We start from the raw sequence: 27,914 nt of genomic DNA, 5'->3' as shown, positions 1-27,914 counted from the left end.
TTTTGCCACAACTCACACCGCATCCATATGTTAGCCAGGCAGACACGACGATCCGGCCGAAATTCAAGTCGACACTTACACCTTATTCTCCCTCTCATCGGTGCTCCCACTTCGCACGCTAGTCTTGTCGGCGGACGTTTTCGCAGCTGTCTTTCTCCTGAGCAAGACGAAAGCAACAGCACCGACAATAGCCACCACACCCAGCGTCACCATGGCACCAACCACGCCGGCCACAGCGTTCGACATTCCACCACTGCTGCCCCCGTCACTCTTCTCATTGTCCTTGGCACCGACATTGTCTCCGTAAGCAGCGCAAAAGTCAGCTTTTGAAGAGCATTTCGTGCACCAGTCGCCCACATCCACTATAGCCCGCTTCTGCATCTCGCTCACGAACCGCGGCCACGGGAGCGACATTTCCCCCGATCCAAAGAGCGGAAAGCCCGTCAAGTTTCCTGCTGTGCCGTTGCGAAACAGCCACCGCACACGGAGGTTGGAGTCGACGCTCGAAGGGAACATGTCTGCGTTGTCTTCGGTGAACAGCTCAAACGCCATGCTGGATGCGTATTCGGGCAGGCCGTGAAAGTCGGGCGATACGTCAAGCAGGCCGGTGAGACCAAAGAATGCCAAAAACGTGTCATAGCTACCTGCCAGGAGGGAGAACTTGGGAGCCTTGCCGCGTGACGACACCGTGGTGTTGAGTTGTCGCAACACGACGCCGGAAAGGGTCTGCGCACCGACGGATCGAATGGTTTCTGAGGCGTTGTAGTTGAGGCCCAGTTCGGCAGAGTCGGCGAGAGTGCGAAGTTGGTCGAGATTTGTGTCAGAGACGTTGCGTGCCGGTGATGTGGCATTGTGGATGCGCGCTACGTTTACGAGGTCAAAGATGTCAAAGGCGTGTGCGTAGGTCATATCCTCTTTCTTGAGGTTGTACACGCCGCTGGACAGGACGTCGTAGAAGCCGGCGTAGAAGTCACGGGTGGAGGTGTCTCGCTGACGGAATTCCGTGCTCTTGGTGAATTTCTTGGACGAATTGGTGTATGCGGGACACTCGTCATCGCCCTTGATCCAGATGGTGTCGGGGGAGTTGTCGTTGATGCCGTGGAGAATAACGTACTGGTAGCCGTCGAGGGGAGCGGTGCTGTTGGTGCCATTGTTGAGGGTTTGGGAGGCTATCTCAGGCGCAATATCTCCCAGTGGAGGATAAAAGCCTTGGAGGAAGGCCGTGGCCGTGTTCATGAGGATGCCCTGGTCGGGAGCGGTGGCAAAGACTTGTGAAGAGACATATTTGTCCTGGGAGATGCCGAGGATCCGGTCTGGTGAGGATGAGGACAAGTACCGTTCACGGTATCCGCCGCCAACTTGGCGATTTTGCTCGGCACCAAGACTTGTGAGAGCCTGGGCTTTGTACCACTTGGTGGTGCCTGTCCGTGTTAGCATTGGCTCTTTGCTTAGAACGTGGTGGCGGAAACGAACGATCGCCATGGCGGGTGAAGACCAGAGCGCCATGGACAGTTGCAGCAGCAGCTGAGCTGGCGAGGCCAGTTAGGACGAAGATAGTTCCCGTGTGCATTGTGAATCTTGTGATGTTTGGGTGCTGTCAGGAGTGCAGATTGCAACTTGGGCGTCTAAGAGACTGGGTGAGGGGAAATCAACCCGTTTAAAACCATCTCGACCTTGAATGAAAAGAATTATTTTGCCTTTGCCGGTGAGGGGCGAGCGCCGAGGGCCGCTTCTTGGCACATGTACGCCACTGTACTTGACAAGCAAATAGAGTAAGGGGATTTCTATGGTGGCGAGAGGTTGACTTTTTGCTACCGAGCCCTCGCGATTTGATCCGGGTATCATCCCTGTAGAGATAGATTCTTGAGCTGTGAATGGCTGGTTGCACATCCTGGGCTGGGATGCCGTTAAGCTTATTCCAATAGTTTATGTAGGGGTGGGGAAGTTGGCGCCATGTTCGCGGGGAATGCAGAGTTTCTTGGAACTTTAGAAGACTTGGCACAGGGTTGTGAAGAAAGAAGTGTGTTGCTGAAATTGTATTTCCGGGGAGGTGCGGTAATCAACATTGACTTCGTGCAAATGCCAGATGATTCGTTGCTGAACCTTTGAGTTTGAAATTGCAACTGATGAGTGAGCAGTGCAGGCTGCAAGCTGTCAGTTTCTGGAATTGCGCGGTCGTTCTTCGTGTCGCAGGTATGCGAGGTTCTGGGAACTCACACCCAGGCAATGAAGATGAAGTTTATCCGGCAAAGCCGCTCCGAATCGTCGAGCTCTCACCCATAGTGAAATGTTTCCATGTGCAAACCCCTGCTTGCCACGTTTTGTGCATTCCCTAGGCCACGAAACGGATGCTGAAGGCTAGTGCTGCAAAACACTCTCTCAATCCCAGCAGGCTGAGTTATCTTATCGTACGAACGAGTGTGCAAGTGCTAAACGAACTAGGTGCCGGGGTTAGCTGTGCCGCAATTCATGTATCGGATAGAATCCGTCAGTGTTCGAGATCATCTACGATTAAAGCGTGCTAGTAAATCTTGCGCGTTCGGTGTCATTGAAGCCATGGGTTGACTCCCTCCGCTACTTGACCAACCAGTCGTGCCTCATCGATATAGGTTCCTCACCAGTGCGACAAGTGCAGCTTCCCCAGTGAAGGACCAATATCAGACAACCGAAACATCTGTCTGATGCCATTACAATGGCGGCCCTTCTTCCCCTGCTTGAAGAGGGTGCTGTTGTCAGACAAGCATTCAAGGCGGTCGACCACATTTGCGGCCGTGGTCTGCCCCGAACACAATCCAGACACGTTTGAGAGAATGAGTTACTCAATGGCTGATGAGAACTCAATTCACGCATGTGTTCAAACTTGGCAATGAGGCGCCAAAACAGGGCAGCAGGGCGAGTGGTGTAATGGGTTCAGATTGAAGAGGTTCCGTGAGATTTCAGGAGCATGGCTGCATAGACTCTGAATAATTCTGGAGCTGTGTTCCTTGTGCTCCTATAAATGCGATGGAACCGGCTTGATCTAGAATTGAGACGATGGCTGCATTCAGAGCTGCAAAGTTGGTCGAAACATGTTGGATGGCCACACGCGAGGGCAACGACTCACGAATAATAGCAACTTGACGAACAGGCGCAGATCTGTCTCATTGAATATCAAGCCACTTTCAGTCCGTATATCCGTCAAATGCAATGATGATGCGGGTGGTTGTCCTGCGACTCGGATGTAGTTCCACGGTCTGGATGTCGCGCGGGGAATCAACACGGAAATATCATACTGCCCAGCCGATAAGTCGACCGTCAAACGACCCATTATTCAAGCCAAAAAGCGTTGTCCAGCACTCGACAGCGAAACCGATATCCGTGTCATCATACTGTTGCGTCTCTGAGTGCCAATGTGGGCCACAACCTGTGCGGATCTCGCCCGACACCCGACTTACATCCGCAGCACATCATCGAACGCAATAACCAGTATATAATACCGCGTCATTCATGATTGAAATTGTTTATATATATCCTGAAAGTGTGAAACGCCTCTGCCAGTGCCAGTGAAGAGTACTCATCACTAGAATCTTCATCCAAAATGGGCTCTCACCCAGACAAGAAGCCAAACTTCCTCATCATCCTCGCCGATGACTTGGGATTTTCAGATCCAGGATGTTTCGGCGGCGAAATTAGAACCCCCAACATTGACCGATTGGCCAGGGAGGGCGTGAGGTTTACAAACTTCCACGCAGCAGCAGCTTGTTCGCCAACGAGAGCCATGATCATGACAGGGACGGACCATCACATTGCGGGATTGGGCAACCTGGTCGAGTGGTCGAGAGCAAGTGCCCAGGCAGCGGGGAAGGGAAAGGTTGTGTCAACAGAGCCCCAACGCGGTGAGTCGTGAGTGTCTCAGAAGGGAACTGTAGCAGGTTGACTAATGCGTGAGTAGGCATGCCTGGGTATGAGGGCTACTTGAATGAGAAGGTGGTTGCGCTGCCTGAGATCCTCCGCCAAGGTGGCTATGAGACGTTCATGTCTGGAAAATGGCACTTGGGTATGACCAAGGAGCGGTCTCCTACTGCTCGTGGTTTTGAGAGATCAGTGGGCATGTTGGCTGGGTGCTGCAATCACTATGCGTATCGGCCACCCGGGTCGTACGTACTGTCCAGTCCTTCTCTCGCTTTGCGTGTCTAACTTGTGTAGCGAAAATGACTTGCCGGGATTTATGCAGACTTCCCATATTGCCGTCCACTTGGAGGACAATGAGTACCTGAAGAGCCTTCCGGATGATTGGTACTCGTCGGATTACTACGCGGATAAAATGGTCGGATATCTCAAGGACAGGGCGGACCGAAAAGAGGAGCGCCCCTTCTTTGGCTACCTTGCTTTCACGGCCCCTCACTGGCCGCTTCAGGCTCCCCAGGAACTCATACAACACTACAGAGGCCAGTATGACGACGGCCCAGAAGCTCTTCGACAGAGCCGCATGAAGAGGATGATTGAGCTGGGGTTGATGGATCCTAATACTAAGCCCCATCCCGTGGTAGCTGAGGAGGTGGCCGAGTGGGAGAACCTATCGGATGAAGAGAAGAAAAAGAGCGCCCGTAGCATGGAAACGTTTTCGGGCATGGTTGAGGTTTGTCAAACCCGAGAGATGGGATCGGAGCTGTGGTAGCTGACCCTCTTACACAGTCCATGGATATCAACATTGGAAAGGTATTTGACGAACTAGAGAGACAAGGAGAGTTGGACAACACCTTTGTCATATTCCTTAGCGACAACGGTGCCGAGGGCGCAGCGTACGAGGCGTATCCAATGATTCGCGGACCGCTTCTTGACCACTTGGACAAGTATTACGACAACAGCCTGGAGAATATTGGCAACGCCAACTCGTTTGTTTGTGAGTAGCAACTTGAGCATCAGCATCAATATCCGACAGATACTGACAAGAGCAGGGTATGGACCGCGATGGGCCATGGCATCCACAGCCCCGTCAAGGCTGTACAAGGCATATCCAACCGAAGGCGGCGTTCGCGTCCCGGCTGTTGTTCGCTATCCGCCATTCGCGTCTCAACGCACTTCTGATACTTTTGCGACAGTAATGGACCTTGCACCGACTATTCTTGACATGGCCGGTCTCAGTCATCCCGCTCCTCAGTGGCAGGGCCGCAAGGTCGTCGACATGCGAGGCAAGTCCATGGTACAGTGGTTCAGAGGCACCAATGAAACGGTCCACGAAAAGGACTTTATCCAGGGATGGGAGCTCCTTGGACGTGGTGCCATTAGGAAAGGAGACTGGAAGGCCGTCTTTATTCCCAAGCCAAAGGGCACGGAGAAGTGGCAGCTGTACAACCTCAAGAAGGATGCAGGCGAGGTGGACGATCTCGCGGAACAGGAGCCCGAAATTTTAAAGGAACTCCTAGTGCACTGGGACCAGTATGTCATGGAAAACGGCGTGATTCCCATGCAGCCAGAGTTGGGAGAGTACGTTGAGGCTCTCGAGGGCCAGATGACAGAGAAGGGATGGATGGAGTACGAGTTTTGGCATCCTGGTGCGATTGAGAACCCGGAGCCGTTTATTGTGAAGCCTCAGAGATTCCCGAGTCAACGACCGAAGAAGGCGGCCTGGATGGAGTTTTGAGCAAGGGACGAGCCGCGAGTCTGATTTAGATGAAAATAGTCCTTGTATGAGGAATTGATGATGGTTGACGTGCCGAATACACCAGACTGTACACTTGCGGTATTTGAGTTGTTTGGTGGATCCGAGACATTGACGTGTAGCGAAGTGGAGTCGATAGTGTCAGACAGGCTGGTTCCAGTGGGACGGGCGTGATCACCTCATGGCGCTAAATTAAATGGCCGACCGGGAATAAACAAATTGTCGGGCATTTGCAGACGCGAGAGCATGAATGAAGGCTGTGTGCTCTGAAATGACTGATAGAATCCTTGTTGAGGCATTGCTGGAGATGAAACTTGAAGGGGTCAAGATGTGCAGCTGCGATCTGGCCGTGGAGGGAAGCGAAATGAGCTCAGCTTACTGCATGGGCCAGAATTAGAACACACAGAACTGAGACTTACGCTCCACGGACTTGACTTGACAGCAGCACCAAGAGGTTGGAGGAAACACTGCCTGCCGCATGCCATGCCATGCCATCCATGCCAATGCTCATCAGTTGAACAGGGTTACCTGCCATTAATGGGTTGATGTCATGATCCTTCGGCGTGTAGCAGCGAATCGGCTGTTGATGTTTGGAACAGGCGCTGGGACCGACCTCTGGAGCCCTGAAATCCACCTGGGGTTTACCGGGCTCTGCCTGGAGCATTCGCTGTGGGGAAGAGGACTTAGCGCAGTCTGGCCCCCAACCAGCCAGTCAGTGGCCGTGCGTGCTGATTCATCTTGCTACAAACTGACCAGACAGAACCAATGTCTGCTGGTTGTCGTCGAGCAGACAGAATTGACGCCAAGCTGCTTGTGGCCTCGACAGCAGCCACAGTGGGGACCTCCACTGGGGTCGACTTTGCCTTGGGTGCTTGGGTTCTGTCTGGTCACTTCCAATGTCCAATGTCAGTCAGTCGCCATCTCTTCCAATCCATCAACTCAACTCAACTACTCCATCACATCGTCATTGCCGTCAACGACATGCTTTCTGTCTTTAGTCGTTGCTTGACTGCAGAGACAGATATTGTGATCCGATGAACACCTGACAGCTGTGCTGGTGCTCCATAGGAGAGTGATGCCATGGCTGGTGAGGCTTGACCCAATGTCTTCAAATGTTGCGCCTTGTACCACCACACCAGACCCTCAATTTGCTAACCACCAAATCGCACATAGGCTGTGACACATGCCGCCGACGAAAGGTGAGCCAACCGCCGTGCCGCTTCCATTTAATTCGGCCTCACGTAGCACAATGCAAAGCTAACAATATGCAGGTCAAATGTGACGGGAGAGCTGGAGTCTGCGAGCGCTGCGAGAAGCTGGGTCTGCATTGTCTCAGAGATGGTGAGCCTCGAGTTTCCATTTCCCCTTTTCATCCCCAACTTGAGCGAGCATCTAACTAACCAACTCGCCCAACAATCAGGCCTTCAATCTGGATCGTCCGTACTACCGGATGGCCAGGATTCCGATCTAACTCAGGCTGGACACAAGAGGTTACGCACCACGGCAGCTTGTGTCCGCTGTCGCACTAAAAAGCTCAAATGCGATGCCCAGAAACCTGCCTGTACACTGTGCTCGAAAAAGGGCCACCAATGCGAATACATCAGCACAAAGCGACGGGGCTCCAAGCTCTTACCAGGAGGCTCTCTTTCAACTGACCGACGACAATTTGCCCCCCAGACTGATGAATCTTACGGAAGAGCCAGCAATGGCCCATCAAGCGTCTCGCCACCACAGCACGAGGTAGATGCCGAAATGCGCGATGGACCGGGTCTCGACACGCCCTCACAAGCAAACAGTGCCAGACCAAATGAAGCCACTGGAAGCCAGTCTACTCGCCATGTACCGCAGGGGAGTCTTTCGGGGACATCACAAGATCCAGGGGAGACGCCGGATTCACAACACAGGGAGCCGTACGAACCGCCTTCAGGTCGATACGTGCTACCTTACCTGGACTCTTTTCTGGAAAACATTCATCCCATCAGCTGCAACAACTTTTTGCATCCTGGATCTTTATGTGCCGGCATCGACCGCGCCCCGCCATTATTATTGCTTGCGATATGCGGCTCGTCGGCCAAGTTCATGCCCGGCGACAACAGCCGCCAAAAGGGTTCGATTTGGATCGACGAAGCCAAGTCGATAATCATGAGAAACATGGGCGGAAGCTCCACGCTGACTATTTCTGCTATTCAGTTTCTGGCACTCCACGAGATGCACAATGGAAACTACACCTCTGCCTGGAACCTTGTTGGTGAGTCAGCACTGGTCGTCGATTGGCAGAAATTGAAACAGCAAAGATGTTCTGACTTGATGCAGGAGTTGCCATTCGCATGACATTGGATTTGCGACTCTACGAAACTGATGCTTCTACCTCGTTTCTACAGCAAGAATGCCGACGCCGACTGATGTGGGCAGTCTTTGTGTCAGATTTGTTGTTTGACAATGATCAACTCGAAATCGACATGGAACTCCTACTGGACGTCCCCCTTCCATGCAATCTCTGGAACTTCACCCAAGGCATACCTTGCAAGACGCTTACTTTGCGACAATTGCAGCGCAGAGTGGACGATGTGGCCACGCAGCAGTCATCCAACCATTGCGCGTTTCTCATCAGCATTCTTGTCCTTCGGCGCAAGATTCTTAGGTAAGCCTCGCCCACTGCATGCTGGTCGGGCGTAGGAACCCCCTCTGACCCAGAACAGATACATTCGATCCATTCATGCTGCGATGGACGTTCCCTGGATGGACGGATCCCTGTTTGCTGCCCTGCGGAATGACTTGTATACCTGGAAGAGCAACCTGCCCAAGAACTACGCCTTCAACGAGCGCCACATGTACATGTTCCGTGTCAGCCGTCATTTGGACATCTTCATGATGATCCATGCCTACTATCACCAGTGCTGCATATTGCTCTTTGGCATATTCCTCCCTGATAGCCTGGAGCCAAACTTGGAGCAAGTTGCCGCGCAGGCACCGCCCCAATTCCTGCAAGATTGCGCCGAGGAGTTCCTTCTGCATGCAAAAGACATGTCACACCTGATCCAGCGGGTCTTCAATGTCGAGCCGGAGCACTTGTTTCGCGACCCGTGGTTCAGTGTTTGCATATGGGATGGCACTTGTGCATTGCTAGCGGCTATTCCGTGGCAAGAGGACGACGCGGAGAGTAGAGCTGACGCAGCGGAACTGTTAAAGGCGAATTTACAGGCTCTTCAGAATACGATGCCCAAGATGCCACTGGCTGAACAAATTGTGTGTTGCCACACCATGGAATCTTTCCCTCCTCTGCTAACGAATATAGTATCATCACTGCTGTGCAGCTATACGACACCATGGATTGGAAGAAGCCGTAGGTATACCGCTATCTACACCGCCACCCAGGTACGTGTCCGTTCGCCTTGGCCAAGAGAATTTGCGCATGCTAATCAGCGGCAGTCTAAGCGGCGACAACGCGACGCCATTGCACTTGGAACGATTTTACCGACGATATCTGTTCTTTTCCACCACCAAGACTCAGGAGGCCCCGGAATGGGACGAGCTCTTGGCAGCAAGCGGCACAAACGTGGTTGAAAATGACGACGCCGAGACACCTCGCCGATCCTCCATTCGACTGAGCAACGCCCGGCTCAAACCGATGGCATTCAACTCGCCGATGGGAATTCCGCCGTTCAACCCTGCCAATGCGCCACAGGGGGACATGACGCCATTTTGGACACCGGATGACTTGCAGTGGTGGCAGTTGCAAAGTCCATATGTTGATCCGAGTGGGTTTGCTGGTGCCATGGGCACAGATATCAGACACGTGCCGCTGTAAGACGTATCTAAGGACATGACTGAGGATATCAACGATGGGCAAGTCGTGAACGAACTTGAGCATCGCATGCATTGGACGAGGTATGTTTAGGAGCCATCAGCCAAGTACCCCTGCTTACTTTTGATAGACCTACCAATGGTTCGGTGCTGCCATACACGTTGCCTCACCAAGACCACACAACCACCCGAAGAAGAGCCTCAGCTATGTAGGTGGACGACGCTTTACAGTCAGCTCAGTGCACACTTTTAAAGCCAGGGCCTGCAGGAACGCATTTCCGACTTATTGACGAGCACCATTCGGAACACAGTGACAGAACGAATTGGAGTCCCACGAGAAGCCGGATACAAGAGATATCGTTAGGGGAAAGCTTTTGGATACTGCATATATTGCCATGTATTTACGGAAATTGTGCATAGAGGTTGCATTCATGTTGGCTACGGGTAGATGACTCGGTAGGCGGAGCGTTACTGGTTTATAGACTATAATTATTACAAAATGTGCAACATGGCAGCCTCGGCGGTACACAACATATGCCAAGCAACCAAGCAGCATGGTTCCAACAGGCATCGACGCATGTTGGTCGTTGGCAGATGGTGGGCCATGGCGGCGGGTGTGGCGTTTTGGATACGGCAAGCAAAGCGGAAAGGCATCACATCACAGATGGCCCACATTGGGGTAAATGACCAAGTCATATTGCATCATGCTAATATTTCATATATAGTTTTGTCAATGCGGCATCACCGCTACCACCCAAGCACCTTTTCCAAGATCGTCTCTAATTATACACGCATCTTCCAAAGAGATGTTAAATCTCAACCTCGACGATGGGTCCCTCGTACTCCTTGTTGGCATACGCAAAGTAGTAGACAATACTGAACAAGACCATGGCACCTGTCATGAGGGGCGCGTAGTTCATGTTGTCGGGAGTGACGGGCAGAGCAGGAGGCCAAAAGCTAAAGAACCAAATCACAACCAGGTATATGCAAGTAAAGACGTTGTTGGCGATACCCAGAGCGCCGGGTACGTGCCAAGGTCCCCAAACAAGCTCGGTGCCAGAGGTGTTGGCGAGAGCAGGCAGCTCTGAAGGGTCGGGCATCTTGAAACCAGAGGTGCAGCGGCGGTAGAGGAGGAGAACAGCGACAATGAGGTAGGACGAGTACAGGCCAGAGACGGAGATGGAGACGATGCTGTTGAAGGCGGTGACGGAGCCGAGCTGGATGAGGGCGAGGAGGCAGGAAATGACGGTCGTGACGGCAATGGCGTAGAGAGGCACCGTGGTGCGGGCGTCGACTTTGGACATGGTGCGCCAGAAGGGAAGACCGCGGTCACGGGCGAATGACCAGAATACTCGCGATGTGGACGCCAGCATGCCGACAGTTGCGCAGATACCGAGGGCGGTGATGATGGCCGCCATGGTGGTTGCGCCGGAGATGCTCTTGGTCGAGTTGAGGAAGATCTGCATGTGCGGGAAGCCAGTTACAGACCCTAAAAGCGAATCGAGATCCTCACCCATGCAGAACAGCACAGCGAGCGTCATGGCGAAACCCGTCGTTCCGTTGATGAGCATGCTGATGAGGATGGACTTGGGGACCACGATGGACGGGTTGTGCGTCTCCTCGGCCATGTGGAACGCGGCATCCGTACCAACAAAGGCAAAGACATTGCCAATCATGCCGACCATGAAGGACAGCCCCTGCGTCGGCCAGTTGCCCGTGTTCTGGAAACTGGTAAAAATGGTGGACGCATCCCCGTGGGGAGACAGGACGATGAGAGGAATCAAGATGGCGAAGAATCCCAAAACATGGAGAATCAGAATCAGGCCCTCAAACTTGGGCAGCGCCGACGAAACAATCGTGTTGATAAAGACGGCGAAGAAAATGACCGCCCAGTAGAGGAGGGTGCCGTGCCACGCCTTGGGCTCGTACTCGTAGTAAGTTGCCGTCATGGTGATCATGCCCTTGAGCATGTTTCCCGTCAAGAAGCCGCTCGAGGCTACGGAGCCCTGCCAACCGCCGACGGTGAGCCATCCGGTAATGTAGCTGATGAACTTGGCGCACGAGCGCGGCGCCAGCATGGCCGCCCAGTGGTACTGGCCGCCGGAGGTGGGTGCCATGGACACAAGTTCGGAGAGCGTGGTGAAGACGGAGATGTTGCCGAGCCAGACGATGATGTAGCCGTAGATGACACCCGCTGAGCCGCCGTTGGCGAGTCCGGGCGTTGACAGGACGAGCGTTGCCTCCCATGTGATGAGGATGGTGCAGCTGAAGCCCAGAATGGACATGAAGCCAAAGTTGCGCTGTTGTTTTGGGACATGTTAGCTTTTTGGTCATGGGGAATTCGCATGGAATGTCGTGGACATCACAGGATGGCAATTACCTTGAGGACGGGTTTCTTGCCCAGGCGCGCCAATTGCTGATTGTCGGCGTAGTCGCTGTCTGAAACTTCATCTGCAACTGGGGAGGAGGCCATGGCCTTGGCCGAGGCCATGTTGCCGAGTTCGTGAGCTGGTTCGGCGCCCATCGTTGGTTACGACTGTGTTGGTCTTGTGAAGAGAAGGCAACACATGTGATGATTGGGGAAGGAGATGGGTTGAAAAGAAGACGAAGGGGAGGAGGAAAGCAAGACGAGGGATCCCCAAAAGTAGAGTACGTGAAAGGAAAAGAAAAAAAAGAAGACTATAGGATGGTGTATTGTACAAAGAAACGTTGGAGTCGAGGGTCGACAGAAAAGAAACGGGTGTCAATAGTACAGGATTAGACTGGACTAGATATTCTAACTGCATTAGATGCGATGTGTTACGTCCACGTCCATGGCCGTGACCATGTCCATGTCGTCCATCTCCTTTGGGTCGCATGGCTTCGGGTGGAGCGCCTTCATGTCACTCCTTCACCCAAAGCTGCTCGCTACCATAATCAAAAGATATCCATCAATCTTTTCACCTGTTAATGACTTGTCTGGTGCGTCTCCGTATCTCAGAGCGTGCCAAAATCCGCCCCGTTCCCCGACTGAGACTCGTTGCTAATTTCGGTGTCCTGTTCCAGTTCCTGTCATTTGTGGTCCTCAGAAAGCGGCCAACTCGGTGTTTACGACGTCCGGTCTAGCGGCCAACAACTTCTCCCATTGGCAACGACGAGGGTCCAGGCCATCCATGGCTGTCTAGGACAAGACAAGACAAGAAAACGCTCGACGTCTCTCTCCCCTCCTCACCACGAGAAACCTTGAACAGCGAAAAAGCTCCAAAAAGCTGCAGCCAAGACATTTAGCCCCGACACGCTAGACATGGGGTGGCGTTTGCAAAGGGCTGGGGCTTGGGACGACGCCTTGGACACGCCCATCTTGACTCCATCTCATTCTTTTGCATCTTTGGGTCCATTCATTCGTCCCCTGGACCCGGAACCACGGCTGTCGCGCGGGTTCAAGGCACGCTTGGGCTTGGGTCAGGGGGCCCCAAACAAGAGTGGTGGCTGACTGTCCAAATGGTCGTCAAAAGTGAGCAGTTCGACTGGCTGGCCGAAAGAAGATTCGTGGCGTCCTTGGGATGGGGGCCACAACTCAGATGGGCTCCATTTCTTTTTTGCTTTTCCTCGAGAGGGCCAGCGAACAAGATCCATGTTCCATGTACATGTACCATGACCCTTGCATGGTGGTGTTTGGTGCATTATATTTTTTTTTTCGTCTGCTTTTCAACAACTGATGATGACAGGAGGCCAAGCCAAGCTTGGATGGTTGTTGGTTCTGATACCACCTAGATGATACATCCGACCAACAAAATCACGCATGAGGATGCTACTCTACCGTATCCCTTGACGATTTCAAAGCTCGTCACATTTTGGAAAAAAGACCACTTTAATATTTTTGTCCGTGTCCCAATCGATCGACACAACACATCAACAGTGGAGAGCGCAGCACAGGATAGCCGAAACGGTGGGCAAGACATGAAGAAGCGTGTCTGTCACCTCGTGGCATATTTGGTTCACTCGTCTATTTCTTTTCGGTCCCTTTCTCGCCAACGTCGTATCAAACATGTCTATCCTTGCCGTGTGCATGTGTTCATCGCAATTCATGCTAGCTCCATGCACACCAAGACGCACACTAGCCTCGTCCAGTCCAGTAGACTCGCCAGACGGCGGAGTGAATAGGCCCCGGTGAATCCGGCCGACGGTTGAAAGTGACGATCCCTGCAAAATCTCACCCACGATAGGTTATTATTGTGGCATGTACATCTTTTTTCGGTTTGTTGCGCCGCGCGCCGGTTGTAGTGCGGAGAAGACCAGGAACCAAACCACGACCAATATTGGGACCCAAGGTTGCAGCGTCAGGGGGCAAATGCCACTCTTTTTGAGGATATACATGTAAAGAAATCTGCTTCCGTATTAATGTGCAGGCTTGTTTGTTATCGGGGGTGTTCTGGAATATACAAGATGAGTTCTTCCACAAGCTAGTGGTTTGATGATCAGTGAGTTCAAACTAGGTTGTGTTTGGGAGGCTGCCGCGTGTGCTCATCAAAATTTGGAAATAGCTAGTCTACATTATATTTTGCCGTAATCATACTGTACATGGTAAAAACGACCGCATTCACCCCCGTCGCCGGGCATATGCAACGTTTTCATCGCATTACGACCTGGGCTGTGTACTCTTACCAACAGGTCCCTTACAGACTTCCACCCAAATTTGATACCACTGCCGCCCCAGTCCTTCTTTAGAAAATTAATTTCACTCTGAGCTGTTGCTTTTTGTTGTCTCCACGTCCACGTGCCATGTCTTGGTTTGTTGAATGAGAATAGTCTGACTGGTGTGACTTTGCCCATCCCATGCCGTGTTGCCGTCTTGGGATGATAGCACTCCTCCATTGGATCCGGCCTGACCCCTGCGGTGTTTTGGAATTTCCACCAGTTCGAATAGCTTGCTCTTTTGCGAGGTGGTCGTGTCAAGACCAGTGTTTGACCGTACGCCACCCTTGTTGGAGCCGCTGTTTTGGCCAGACTTGTTGCCGCTGCGCTGGTAGCTGCCGTAGCCATTGCTGCTCGACTTGCCTTGTCGGCGGAGGTCGTCGATGCGGATTTGACCAGACTGTAAGCTGTCGAGGAAGGGCTTCAGGTTGGGGATGCAGATGGTGAGGATGCTGAGGCACTGCACAACGGCCATGATGATGGACCATTCCCACATGTCAAAGGTTGGATCGGCCGTGGTGAGAGACTTGTCCGAGTAGACAATTTGGAAAATGAGGGCAGGCGTGACACTGTAGCATTGTGTTAGCATTATTATCAGGGAAAATGATGGCAACAACTTACAAAATCCGACTGCCAAAGACGCCAATGACCAACACCTTTTTGCTCCAGGTCGTTTGAATTCCGCGAATATTCTCAACCATGATACCAATCAGGGCGAGATCCGTAATAATGTTCATGACGCAAAAATACTTCCAAAATGCAGGCTTCGCCAAATGTCAGTTCACAGCCCAAGTCAGATCCGAGCTGGCGTAGTGGTGAACGTACCCGAGCGATGCACTTTTTGCTTATAAAGTCCCATGGTGCCGGTAGCTGGCACTGAAATAAAATAACAATGAATCCAGTCACCGCCCAAGCCAGAATGAGCGCGCCGACGCCGTAAATAAGACTACGATGCTTTCGCGCCGCAATGTTGACGACGGTGGCGGCGGTCGACACCTTGGCGAGGCCGAGGCTTGCAATGTAGAGCAGATCGGTCGCATATTCGCCCTGCAACTTGAATGAGTCGCCTGCTGTTTTATGCTTCAAGAACGTTATATGGGCACACCTTTAGAATGGATGATATTTGTTGCTCTGTGAGCGCATCTTTATGTTGTCCCAGACCGCTCCCCGCTTGTGCGACTGACGAAATGAACTGTGCAACGGCCACGACCTGGATCAAAGTTGGGTCCGGGTTACTCGACTGCCATGACAAGTATATAAAACGGCACAGATGACGAGAGATAATAAACTCACTGTTGCTGCGACTGCCAACCAATCGTCGAGTTTCAACGTCTTGACCATGTGCAGCTTGGTGCCGGATCGCGCAAGAGCCGCCAGAATCGCCACGACCAAGAAGAACCATGATAAGATCTGGATCAGCGGTGACTTGTTGGAGTCTGTGATTTCCACCTGTGTTTGTGCCATGATTGTGATTAGTGTTTTCCCGTCGAGAATGGTGCGCCGGCTGAGCAGCGGTATTTACAAAATACAAATGGCAGACATGTATCAAGACATCTCCATCGCCGGGGGGAAAGGTGAATGACACGAAAATGGTATGACGACGAATTTGATTTTAAGGAATCTTACTCCATACAGAGGGACAAATAGTACCAGACAGACGGCTCTCACTACTTGATCGTCTGTGGGGTCCGTTCAGTCATTCGGTTGCTTGATAAGAGCTAGGGCCTGGTATGGCTGAGTACCTGATGAGACCCAAGGACTATTGCTATTGGGGAGCGTGGTGCTGCCTTCTTTTTTTTTTTTTTTTTTTTGACTCTTCTTCCTTTTCTTTTCCTGGTACATGGCTGAGACTGACTCCAAGACTGTGCTACGCTGTTGAGTCTCAGCTGGATGGACCAAAAAAGGGGAGAGACCTCGGAAGAGGCAGAGACAATATTGGCACTTGCTTGACCTACAGCACCAGACTTGTAAAAGAACATACTGAATCCTGTCCACTAGATATCGTCCGGTGCAGGGCGAACCAAAGCCGGCAAAGTTGGTGACTTGGTCCAAGCTGTATCTGGCTACCCTCGTAAGTCCGGCATGGGAACCCTTGGAATCCATCGAGGCCCAGGACGGCATAGCAGTAACGCCACCAGCCACTCCATCAACACCAGGGGTCTGCGAAATCCTATAGGCGGCCCCCCCCTTGGTCCCGTCTCTTGACCTTATCGCCATTTCTGGGCTGGCCCGTCCGGAGGATCCCGGTCAGTTGTGGCAGCAGAATGGAACACAGGTCGGTGGTTACTCCATTGAGCGGCAAGACGAGGAGGATGTTCCGTCGGCCAAACATGTGTGCCATATTTCTGCAGACCGACAAGGAGTCTGGCAACTTAATCTTCCTTCCCTTGAAACTTGCTCCAGTAATGGTTCCTCCAATGGTTACAACCAGTCGATCCCAGCATTTATGCCGCTGATGTAACAATGGGGCCACGGCGGCGGCTATTTTGCCAAATCGACCAGCGGGACCTCTTTTGTGCTTTCTTTTTTCCCACCGCAAACCATCAGACGAGCTATTTTGGACGTGGCGACAAGCTCTGCAGGCAAGGGAGAATCTGGGTTCCGAGAAGGGCCTACGCCTGAGACATGGATTAGGCTCGCACCAACTGCCGCGATCTGCAATTGTGAGTAAATTCAATCGATTGGACTTCATTTGGGGCTGGCTGAAGCATGCCGAAGTGATATTTTGCCCGATTTTTCTTGCGGCTGGGCGTCATGTGTCCGATATGTCTGGGTAACGCTGGATGTCCGATCGCGCATCAATGCGGGTGGGTGAGCACGGCCGCTGATATATTGTGTGCCAGCATCGGATGATGCACAGCTGCTGTAATGACACGTCGACTAGGCCAGAGCTCAAGGCGAGGGGTGGTAGCACAGGCTCTGGGCTGGTCTGTCTGGTCATGTCAACTGGTCTGGCCATGTCCGTTTGGTCAGTTTGGCTCGTTGTTGGCCGCACTTGTGCATTGCGTCAGCAACTACACGGATCAAATGGTAAAGGTGACGCTTTAACCAGAATAGCCGGGGGTCGATACAACAAGTCTGCGGTGGTGCAACAGCGGAGAAAAGAAGACGAATAGAATCTGGCACTCATACTCCGTACTCCGTACATGCTGTAGGGTTGCTGTACGTCTTGCACTTCCTCGGCCTTGTCGTTGGACGAGGCGGGATGATTGGAATTAGAATCCCTCCACAGGTTACACTAGAAACAACCCCTGCTACCCTTGCAACTTTGTTCGGATGCGAAACTCTTCTTGATGAGGTTGATGAAAGATTCCAAGTGGATTTCGCCCAGAAAAATTGGACCTCGTTCTCGTTGAAGAATACCCACTCCGGCCCAAGATCAGCAAACCCTACGAGGAACTTTTTCTTCAACCCAAGTGTTTGAGATGCGGTGACCCAGTTCACAAATCGAGGGGTACGATCGGACAAGAAGGAAAAAGTAAGGAAAATTTTCCGTTTGTCGATCGGTTACGGACCTTTAATGCCAGGGGTGTTGCGGATACGTTGAGTCAACAGAACCGTTGGCGGATGTTGCATCAGGCGCAAGAAGCCGTTTAGAAAGATTGCCAGCATTCTTCACTGGGCTTCGATTACGGCATTTTCAACCATCTCAAAAAGGGGTCGTACATGTTGGCCGACACGACACCCTTTGTTTGCCGAGACGGTGTTGGTTACGACGTCGCTTCGAACCAGACTTTGGAAGCATGCTCCACTTGGCGACCCCTGGAAGACCCGTGAATGCAGCTAGATGCACGAAATTAAAACATACAGGACAAAGGGAGTCGTGGTCGCGTTTCTCCCAGTCAGTCGGGTCCTGCATTTGGTAGCGAGTTGAGTAGCGTGTGCGTTTTGGGGGCCTACAAGAGGAGTGATGCTCGGTTGGCCACGTGTGGATGACTTTGAGCGTGCCATTTATCAACGGTGAACTAGGTTGGACTTGGTCTTACTACCGCTCGACGATAGCTCGGTGAGGCTGCCAAGTCTTGTGAGCTATCCGTGTTGGTAGTAGTGGCGAAGGAAGCGACGGAGAGGAGATCGGTTCGTATGACAGGCGGTCCGCGGAGGAGGGTGGTGTTTGCAACCGCCATCCATTGTACGTTCGTGGAGTATGATTTAGAGCTGCCTTCATGAGATGGGGAATGAGAGGGCCGAGTTGGTGGGTGTTGTGGTGGGTGTTGCTATGAGTCCACCTGTGATGCGATGCAAGCAACCTACCAGGTCAAATGCCGCCTCCTGCATCTGACGAGTCTTTGATATTGAAATCTGTAGCTGAGAAGGCTGCTGTCAGTACATGTGTAAATGTGTGTCTACTCACAGAGATGCGCTCTAACGGACTTCAATGCCGCAAAGCCTTGCCATGGTCATGCTTAGTACGTTACATCACTTGATATCGCCTACAAGTGCAGTACCTCTGAACCGGAGCTTCCTCTGCTTAGCTGCTTTGATGCCTAGGTAGCAAAGCCAAGGGAGACTGTTCCGCCTACTGTACGGAAAATACAACCAACATGCTATAGATTTCCTCTTGCGGGATCCATTTTCCGTAGAATATGGGTGTTTGTATGAATTTAGGGGCTATGGACGACACCAAATGAAAATTTTGTGAAAGGAGTTTTATATATGAGCTACCAAAGTCTGGGAAAATCAAATATCTACCACGTGGTAGAGCCGGGCCCTCTTGCTTTCACCACAGGTCACTTGCAGTCAAGTTTCTCGAGTGCCTAAATGTCATCAGCATCAGAGTCGTTGTCGTAACCATCGTCGTCATCCTCTGAAGTTTCGGTTTCATCATCTTCCGTATCGGACTGGTGCCCATTAGCAATCTCACAGTATCTAAAATCCGCTGGAGTCAAGGTGTAAACGTACGTCTTGTCTCCTGCGCTTGGAGGCTCGACCCGAACCCCCTTCGGGATTATTCTGCAACTCGGGCAAGTCGTAGGCCGAATCCGGAATCTTGATATCAACCGGCGCTGTCACAATGCCAAACTCTTTGCACATCCCGTATTGACCACTAGTGCCGTAGAATCCGACGATTCTATGACCATCCTCAGGGACTGTAATCAAGTTAACTCATGTGTCTCAAACGTACTTCCACCGCCAAGCCTGCTTTGGTTTATCAGGAAGATTCAAACATACCAAGTACTTCCACAGAACCTCCCTGTCCCTTATTCAGTGCGCCCATGGCTCTACCGTTTGACAGCACCAACCTCAAACCGTTCAGATCCCAGCCGCCATGCTTCGAAACCGCGACTTTGGCAATGTCCACGCCTCTGGGAATCGCAAGCTTCTTCGCCTGATGGCCGCCCATGTGAGGATCCTGACCATGCTTGCCTCGAGGACCACAGGGGATACTCGTGCCGTCTTTGTAGTACACAATGGCGCCGTCGAGGCCGCAGCCGACCCGGATGTCGACCTTGGATGCGGAAACAATGGATCCATCTCGACCTCTCTTCTTCAGCATGACCACCCACGACCAGTCATCACTTTGGCTGTTGTCACCAGCGACACTCTTCTTCGTGAGGCGGATTCCAGTACCAGGGATGCGAATGTACGTTGTGTCGGAGAATAATTTCCACATGTCCCAGGTCCGATGTTTTCCATTCATGGCAACAACCTCGAGTTCCAAGGGCTGGTCGCGATCAAACCGGGTCTCCAATTCGTCCAAGGTAAACTGGATGGACGTGGCTGGGTCTTTCACGGACGGACTGGCTTCAAGGGTCCCATTGAGCATGACTCGGGCCATTCCAGCTTCAGAAGTGACGACAACGCGAAGAAAGTCTTCGTCGTCGTGAAGTTCATAGCGAGGCGAGGCATCTCCCAGGTCGACATCAGAAGGGAGGCGGAAATGGATGAGATTGCGAAACCGGAGCAAGTCTCTGATATCCCAGTGGCAGTCGTTGGGCGTGTCGGGAGTGACCGGAGATATACCCTCAGTCGTGTTGTACTGGCAGTACGCCGTCTTTGAGAGGAAGCCTTTTGGCCAATCCTGGGAGTATCCTCTGCTCATGATGCCGGTTGTGTGTGGTGCAGAGAAAGCATGACCAACTTCGTGCAAGAAGGCTCCTTGTCCAACAGAACAGGCTTCCCACATGGATACACACTCGCCATTGTCGTTTCCTACACAATCGCCTGGTGATGCCATGTCTAAGAGGCAGTCGGGGATCTCCTCCATGAACCGGGGCCACGAATATGTCAAATGACTGCCAAATATGCCCAGTGAAAGACCGTCACTATTGTGACCGCCTAGAGCGGCATGAGCCACAATCAACCTGTTCTTGGTGTCGTAATGCGAGTCAAGTATCATGCCGGCAACGACGGGCCTAGCGTCTTGGGTAAACGGAGCCCCGTGCTCAAGGAGAGCTTCGGTAAAGACTTCGTGCAGCTCATTGCTTCGGCTGGCATTCGGGTTCTGCTGGGCCAGTTGGGCGTCCCTGAGCTCGGCTACAGTCTTCTCGGTACGAATGAGGTGGATTTTGGCTGTAGAGTTCATGGCAGTCTCATTTGTAAAGGCGCGGCTCGTGGTATCGGGTGACCACTCATCCTCAAGACGAAATGACCTTCTCCCGAGCCCGTTGGATCTCATCTCTTCTGCCGTGAGGGCTTGCCACATGTAAGCCGTTACGCGAAGCTTCGCAATGGCCGCATCCAAGTTGGAGTGGGCGCTGGATATCGCGCCAAACTTGCGAGGCGGGCAGTCAACCATGAGGGGAGAGTCTTTGGCCACCATGATGGCGAGATGTAGAGGGGGCGTTTGGAGCAGTGGAACATATTGGATACAAATCTGGAGAGACTTAGCTGACCTGCAATCTGGTCGATGAACGGCGGAACGCCGTGATATCAATGTATATGGCTACTCACTTCGACCGAGTGGGCTGAATTCTGCCCTGACGTGATATGAAGAACATTGTCGCCTGGTGTCAACATAGCCAATGCCTTGAACACGCCGTGAGCCATGGGCCAACGCTGTTCGGGGAATGTGACTCGTCCGCTGGTGTCTTTGGCGACGACTTTGATATGGCATTCATCGCCTACGGCGCTTTTGCATCGCCCCGTGAGGAGGAGACATCGCTGGTGCACAACCTCATTGTCGTGAATATCGTCAAGAACGATCATTGAAGTCATTTTGACGTTTTAGTAGTCGGCCAGTTTTTCGAGAAAGGGTACAATGTAGGAAAACAAAATGCCGCAAGCTGTGAGGAATTTATTGCATCAGTTGAGCTGCATGTCTTATACTTCCTCGCAACCCTAACCCTCAAGGCAACAGCGCTGGGGCCAGGGTCCAGATCTCCAGCAAGTGGAGTTGTCAACCTGTTCCTGGCAGAACCCGAAGGCAACACAACAAATGAGTCAATAAAGGAAATTAATGCATCAATAACAACGACGTTGCCTCCAATTGAGGAGTAACTCCGATCAAGGTCTTTGGCTATTGGATCTTTGGCTATTGGAGAACATGTTGCCGCTGGGTCGAGAAGGTGTCTGGATTTACAATGGCTCTTGCCAGAGGCATGCACAAGAGTTGCTTTTGGCGTGTTCCAATCCAATCCAATAACTTGATTAGCCTAAAAGGTATAGCAGAAAACTTCATACTGGTCTCACCTTGTTCCTTGAGGTGTGTGAGACCAGAACCAACAGTCCGCTCAACTTGAAGCGGCGCTTGCTAAACGAATCACAATTTGGCCGCTTTCTGTTGATATACCGTCTGCACATTGCAGTACGACTTCAAACCCTCAATACCCAACTCGCTGCCGATGCCGCTCTGCTTGTGACCGCCAAAAGTCGCGTTTGGCTGAAGTTGCATATGGGAATTGATCCACACGGTGCCAGCCTGCAGCTGCTTTGAGATGCGGTCCGCCTGGGCCAGGTCACTCGACCAAACAGATGCTCCGAGTCCGTCTTTGGAGCTGTTGGCTCGCTGAATGACTTCTTCCTCTGTGTCCCATTTCATGACTGGGAAGATTGGCCCTGTTGCAGGTTAAGACGTGGTGCAGCCAATGGAAGGTGTACGGACTCTGCTTACCGAAGGGTTCCTCTTCTACGATCCGCGAGGTATCTGGCGGGTTTGATACCACTACTGGATTGATAAAGAAGCCAGACTTGTTTGAGAATGTCTTCTCGGGATTGGGCGTAGAGACTTTGAGACCGTCCTTCTGGATCGAATCCAGCATGCTGATGAGCTTCTCGTATTGCATCTTGTTTTGTACGGGCCCGATGGAGGAGCCGGGATCTTGGCCGTCGCCAACATTCACATTCCTGACGGCTGCGAGTACTGCCTCCATGAAGGCGTCGTATATGGACGAGTGGACGTAAATACGCTTGATGGCAATGCACACCTACGATCGGTTAGAGGTTCCTTGTATCCTTGTGCTGGGCATTTGCCAATTACCTGTCCGCTGTTGTATAGTGCCATTCCGGCAACCTGCTGGTCGTCAGTATTTCACCTCTCTGGAGTACATATGGTATTACCTTTGCTGCCACTGAAGGAACATCCACATTAGAGCAGATGATGGCCGGGTCATTGCCTCCTCTGCTGAGGTCAGCTTAGAATCAAAGACAGGATTCCTCCACTTACAGTTCAAGTGTGACACGCTTCAGTGTTGCCGCACAGCTCTGCATAACCTTAATGCCGGTCTGCGTTGAGCCGGTGAATGACACTTTGTCTACGCCAGGGTGCGTGGTGAGCCATGGTCCGAGATTATCTTCGCCGCTCAGTGCCTGAACGACTCCTGGAGGGAAGAATTGCTGAGCAAGTTCTACAAATTTGAGGCCGCAATATGGTGTGAATGGCCTGTGTTCTGTTAGCTGTGGGCTCACGTTGATTATATTTTTGGTCATTCTGGGCACATACGAAGGTTTGAGAATGATGGGATTGCCAGCCACGAGCGCAGGCCCCAACTTGAACGTGCCTACAATACGTTAGAGATGTCGACGTACGAGGTACTGGAGGCTTACATAGAGAAAGAGGAACTGTTGCTGGTTAGCCACAAGGAGAATCAGGATACATGAATGAACTCACAATTCCAAGGAACGATTCCAACGCAAACACCTAGGCCAACTTAGCACCACTGTTTAGACTCTAGTTGGCAATTCCCTACCAATTGGCACATATCGTGTCACCACACGCTGTCTGTCGTTGTCCTCGACAACTGTGTCCTGCAATTCAAGCTTCGCTGTGCCCTGCAATATCTTGACTGCGGATGCAACTTCGCCTGCCGCAGCAGCAAGCTGAGTTTCTTAGTAAGACAAGTCCCGCATACGCAAATCGAGTCAACCGTTTTTCACATACAGTTTTGCCCTGCTCCAGCGTCAACATCTTGGCAAAGTCGTCCTGTTGGCTGCTGAGAGCCTCGGCAAGCTGCACAACGCGTCGCTGACGTTCTTGCAGCGGCACGGCAGCCCATGCTGGAGCAGCTCGCCTGGCAGCATCGACGGCGGCTTGAACATCATTTTGTGTGCTGACCGGCACTGGTGGCAGCTCCTCAATGCGTGCAGGATTGATTCCGTGACGAGTAGCTGCCGTGGAGGCGAGCTTTCCGTCAATGACGTTCCAAAATTTGTCAAAAGTGACGGCAGACATTGTGCTTTCGGCGGCGTGAGTTTGCGGGTGAACAAATTGTGATACTTGGTTCATTGACCTGTCATTGAATCATGGAAACGTGGAGGGTGTTGGACATGGAACTGTCGGTTGATGAAGCTCACCCCTCAGCAGTTCCACCAACGAAAAGTGAGGAGCCGAGGTCTGGATCACCGCCATCTGACTAGAAGGCGACATCGTGCTGACAGGCTGCCGGATAAAACGATGACTCGGAGATAACATACCAGTTCTGCGTTGTGAGGGCATCTAAAAGTATTTGTGAAAGAGGGGAAATGGGAATGATGATGGTTCAGGCAAAATAATCAATTCCAGCAGATCCTCGTTCGCACCTGCCTCATGTCCGCAGCTTCAAAACGAGACCCGTCCCTGGCCAATCGAGGGAATCCCAGTCTGCCCAATCTTCAACACCAAAGGCGCGGAATTTTCCATTCGTGATCCGGCAGATGCAGATACCTCCTACAATATTAGAGAGGTCGTCAATTGCGTTCTCGTCGCATGGTGGATGAGTTTCGTCAGCATTCGGCACTACAATAATAGCCTACCCGGAGGCTGCAGGCTGATTCAAGCACGAACAAGTATGTGAATCTCTGCATCGCTCACACAGCACAAGTGTACATTGTCTAGTATTACCAACGCTAACAAAAAAACTTGTAAAGCTTCTTCCATTTTGGCCACGACGCCCGTTGCTCATCTTCTTGCTCCACCAATATTGGCAAGTTCAGATGCCGTCGCCCCGTGTCAACGTCCATTTCCCGAACCTTGACGTAATGCGTATTGTAAAAGACCTTGTGTCCAAGATACAAGAGAATGATGATGGGCATGCTCATAAATTTTTGGAAGAAGTTCTGCACAATCTTTGTCGCCCCCATGGTCTCCCAGCCGATGGGAAAGGCGCCAACCCAAAACTGCGCAATAAGCACAAGCAAGTTGAGCAGACAACCAAAGTACGAGCCAACAACACCAACCTGGGAGGTGAAGGGTATGCTGTTGAGGCTTCGACCACGCGAGGCCCAGGCACGGCGGAAGCGGATATGGCAAAGACAAATGGAGAACCAGATGAATATCGTTGCGAGCCCAGAGATGGCCACAAGCCAGTCAAACACGCTCCCCTGGGTCCGGAGGTCGATGAGGTAGGCGAGGAGACCAAACACTGCCGTCACGCCAATTGCCACCAGCGGCCGACCTTTTCGATCAATGTATCCAAAGATTCGAGGTGCGTGGTTGAGCTTTGCCATGGCCATGACCGTTCTGGAGGCGGCAAAGACGGCCGAGTTTCCCACGGACAAGACGGCAATGAGAACAACCACGTTCATGACAGATGGGAGAACCTGTATGCCCGCCTCCTCAATGGCAATAACAAAGGGTGAGGCGTTTGCGTCCACGCTGTTCGCACCGTCCAGTCGAGGGTCGTTGTACGGGACTAACAACCCCACGAGGGTAAGGGCAACAACGTAGAAGAGCGTAATTCGCCAGAAAACCTGTTTCATGGCTGTAGGAATAGACTTGCGTGGGTTCGTCGTTTCTGCGGCAGCCAGGCCAACGAGTTCCGTCCCGCCAAAGGCAAATGCCGCGGTGACAAAGACACTACACAGGCCCTTGAATCCGTTGTTAAAGGCACCGGGATCATGCCAGTACTCGCCGCCAATGTATCCGCGATCTGGTGTGCCTCCGCAGTTGAGGACGATTCCGAGAAGGCTGTGTCAAGCGTCAGTCAAGAACAGACAATAAGGCATAAACCGTGGACAGTATGACTACTGACATGAATCCGACAATTGCAATAACCTTGATAACCGAAAACGTTGATTCAGCCTCGCCGTACCCCTTAACGCCGGTAAGGTTGATAAGCAACGTAATTGCCAGGAAGATGGTGACAAACACAGCACCGGGCACCTGGTCTGTCCAGTACCGGATTGTGAGTGTGGCCGCAATAAGCTCCAACGGTAGAACGATGAGCCATTGTATCGCATAGCTAGACCATGGCAAGTCAGAATTGCGCAGGACCTCTTCGCAACTCGCACCAAAACGTGACTTACATCCAGCCCATGGCAAATCCCCATGAGGGATCTATGAATCTGGTCGCATAGGAAGAAAACGATCCAACAATGGGAAAGATGACAGCCAGCTCGCCCAGAGCCTGGCTTGTACAATAAAGCATAACGCCAATGGTGGAAAAGGCTATGAGCAGAGAGGCAGGGCCTCCCGTTTGCAAAGCCAGTCCGGATGCCACGAACAAGCCAGATCCTACGGCGCCGCCGATGGCAATCATCTGTAAATGCCTGCCCTTGAGCCTTCGCGCAACCTTTGCATTGGCCGACTCGATGGCTGCCGCACGCAGATCGTAATAATAAGGGTCCGGATTATCGCGCGATAGTGTCGTTGCGCTGCTATACTGGCTGAGATGATCGCCCGAGACCAAGCTTTCACTAGTTTCGTATGGTTTGAAGCTATCTATAAAACGTTCGAAGCGGGTCGGCGAATGGCGCGCGTATTGGAGCTCCCACATGCTGTATAACTGTCCTTCTGCAACGGATGCTGCTCTGGTCTTGGGGCTGTCGAGTTCGTGCAGCTTATCGTCTCGTTGCGATGCCATCGTCGACGACTACCGGGGCCGGTACCGTCGACGCGGCGAGAGCATGTGGAATAGGCTAGCGAGAGAGAACGGTGCCTTACACGATGGAATATCGGTACCATATACTCGGCGCTGTTGTCGATGTAGACATGTCGATCGCGCTCGAGTTGTGACGTGTGGGAGATGATGAGTTGCGAGTGTTGAAGAGGACAGCGTAATGTGATGGGCTCTCTCAGCTGAGCTGACCTGACCTGGGCTGACGCTGCCATTTCTACGGAACATGTCGGTTCGACACTGAAACAAAACTCCAGATGGCTCGATTTGGCGCAAACCGGGTTTAGTGGCCTGCTTTCCTTGGCAAAAACGCAAATGGGTGTGAGGGCTGGCGCATGGCGTTTCAATACTCTGCGCCACCATATGCGAAGCCACCGCCAACGGGTTGCCGCATATCTGCATCGTGGCAGCGGCTAGTTGCTTCCCGGACGCTTTGAGCCCAATAGGCTTCCGGAATGGTCGGCAAATGAGTCGCGGCAGTCTTTCGATGCAAGCCTCCCAGAATGTGCATGGCCTCACAATATGGTGATGGTGGTGCCTGGCAGACACTCAGGGGAAGAAGGCTTACTCGGACTTGAAGTCGTTTCAGCCGGACGAGCGATTGAATGTTTCCATGTCTCTACGGTAAAACTAACTGTCCTATTCAATCTCATTACAGTGGCTGCGCTCTTTTGCATTGCCAGGGGCACATGTGCAACGGTCAAGGCACATGTTCAGTAGAACAATTCCGAGGACCATGCTCCCGGATTTATCGGCCAGCTCAAAGTGAGAGAACTTAATAAATTGAGGCCGAAGTCATTCTCAATAAGCCGCTCATCGCGCCAGTCCTTCTGGCTGGTGAAGTCGCCATCTAGTGTTGGTTGTACACGGAGCAGCTACAGATGGCGATTGGACAAATACTCGGATTGCTGTACTTCCTGTCCTACCTTGTTAAGGTTCACGAGTATGAGGACTCATCTTTCAGTTTTTTACACTCTGATAAGTTGTTTGTGCCCAATAGGTCAGGTCGAATTCGTTCATATTTCCAAATGAATGGCATCGCCGTGGGATTACGAGCAGCGGCATGCAGAGGCGCCATCTGTGCAGACAGGGGAAATCTTTACATCGCCCAGTGCTTGCACCAAGGCATGGCCATCTGTAAAAGAACCTATATATGCGTTATAAGGCAAGTATTCGGTACTCGAAACGCAAATCGGTGCTAGGGTTGTACGTCTTGCACATTCACTCCCATCAAACCCGTCCACTGCAACTGACTACGCAAAAATCAGTACCCCAAACACGAGTACGAAACCTAGTCCGACACAACCTCAACCGGTTGCATTCATCTCCACAACTTTCTAGTCGAGGCAGAGATCCGGGGCACTATCGGAAGCAGGCCGGGGATGCGCTCGACTAAGTGGCAGCGTGCACTCTTGGGAACGACGTCTAGTCTCGCAAGCTTCAACACAACACGGCTTTAGCAGGTCCCGTCTCACAATATCTCAAAGGTATTTCACACTTTGCGCCAATGAGTCCTGCAATAGTTGGCAGCAGTCTCATCACCA

At 52.1% G+C, this 27,914-nt stretch overlaps 8 protein-coding genes across 8 annotated transcripts; 3 read left to right on the top strand and 5 right to left on the bottom strand.

Moving 5' to 3' along the window:
• Window positions 1-75: 75 nt before the first annotated feature.
• On the bottom strand, window positions 76-1,570 carry VFPPC_13940 (histidine acid phosphatase; the record flags this gene model as incomplete). Its single annotated transcript, XM_018291712.1, has 2 exons — window positions 76-1,421; window positions 1,474-1,570. The coding sequence occupies 2 exons, from the start codon at window positions 1,568-1,570 to the stop codon at window positions 76-78; spliced, it is 1,443 nt and encodes a 480-aa protein (XP_018142100.1).
• A 2,007-nt stretch (window positions 1,571-3,577) lies between these two features.
• VFPPC_06010 (arylsulfatase) lies at window positions 3,578-5,623 on the top strand (the record flags this gene model as incomplete). Its single annotated transcript, XM_018285117.1, has 5 exons — window positions 3,578-3,875; window positions 3,932-4,136; window positions 4,186-4,618; window positions 4,675-4,882; window positions 4,938-5,623. 5 exons carry the CDS (start codon window positions 3,578-3,580, stop codon window positions 5,621-5,623), a joined length of 1,830 nt encoding a protein of 609 aa, XP_018142098.1.
• A 1,120-nt stretch (window positions 5,624-6,743) lies between these two features.
• Window positions 6,744-9,449, top strand: VFPPC_13939 (fungal specific transcription factor domain-containing protein; the record flags this gene model as incomplete). Its single annotated transcript, XM_018291711.1, has 7 exons — window positions 6,744-6,755; window positions 6,815-6,840; window positions 6,913-7,889; window positions 7,955-8,282; window positions 8,341-8,887; window positions 8,937-9,016; window positions 9,071-9,449. The coding sequence occupies 7 exons, from the start codon at window positions 6,744-6,746 to the stop codon at window positions 9,447-9,449; spliced, it is 2,349 nt and encodes a 782-aa protein (XP_018142097.1).
• Window positions 9,450-10,254: 805 nt separating this feature from the next.
• VFPPC_06009 (GABA permease) lies at window positions 10,255-11,969 on the bottom strand (the record flags this gene model as incomplete). The annotated part of the gene is made up of 2 exons (XM_018285116.1): window positions 10,255-11,745; window positions 11,826-11,969. 2 exons carry the CDS (start codon window positions 11,967-11,969, stop codon window positions 10,255-10,257), a joined length of 1,635 nt encoding a protein of 544 aa, XP_018142096.1.
• A 2,193-nt stretch (window positions 11,970-14,162) lies between these two features.
• On the bottom strand, window positions 14,163-15,583 carry VFPPC_06008 (hypothetical protein; the record flags this gene model as incomplete). The annotated part of the gene is made up of 5 exons (XM_018285115.1): window positions 14,163-14,688; window positions 14,741-14,883; window positions 14,945-15,166; window positions 15,225-15,359; window positions 15,413-15,583. 5 exons carry the CDS (start codon window positions 15,581-15,583, stop codon window positions 14,163-14,165), a joined length of 1,197 nt encoding a protein of 398 aa, XP_018142095.1.
• A 3,293-nt stretch (window positions 15,584-18,876) lies between these two features.
• Window positions 18,877-21,277, bottom strand: VFPPC_06007 (metallopeptidase; the record flags this gene model as incomplete). Its single annotated transcript, XM_018285114.1, has 4 exons — window positions 18,877-18,960; window positions 19,022-19,209; window positions 19,292-20,936; window positions 21,014-21,277. The coding sequence occupies 4 exons, from the start codon at window positions 21,275-21,277 to the stop codon at window positions 18,877-18,879; spliced, it is 2,181 nt and encodes a 726-aa protein (XP_018142094.1).
• A 2,072-nt stretch (window positions 21,278-23,349) lies between these two features.
• Window positions 23,350-23,771, top strand: VFPPC_16254 (hypothetical protein; the record flags this gene model as incomplete). Its single annotated transcript, XM_018294007.1, has 2 exons — window positions 23,350-23,372; window positions 23,441-23,771. 2 exons carry the CDS (start codon window positions 23,350-23,352, stop codon window positions 23,769-23,771), a joined length of 354 nt encoding a protein of 117 aa, XP_018142093.1.
• Window positions 23,772-24,382: 611 nt separating this feature from the next.
• On the bottom strand, window positions 24,383-26,337 carry VFPPC_06006 (general amino-acid permease GAP1; the record flags this gene model as incomplete). Its single annotated transcript, XM_022428489.1, has 3 exons — window positions 24,383-25,442; window positions 25,507-25,716; window positions 25,781-26,337. The coding sequence occupies 3 exons, from the start codon at window positions 26,335-26,337 to the stop codon at window positions 24,383-24,385; spliced, it is 1,827 nt and encodes a 608-aa protein (XP_022284295.1).
• Between the last annotated feature and the right edge of the window lie 1,577 nt (window positions 26,338-27,914).

This window comes from Pochonia chlamydosporia, chromosome 5 (assembly GCF_001653235.2).
Source record: "Pochonia chlamydosporia 170 chromosome 5, whole genome shotgun sequence".
NCBI classification, from domain to species: domain Eukaryota; kingdom Fungi; phylum Ascomycota; class Sordariomycetes; order Hypocreales; family Clavicipitaceae; genus Pochonia; species Pochonia chlamydosporia.
Note: the sequence above shows the minus strand (reverse complement) of the source record. Positions and strands in the feature narration are given on the sequence as shown.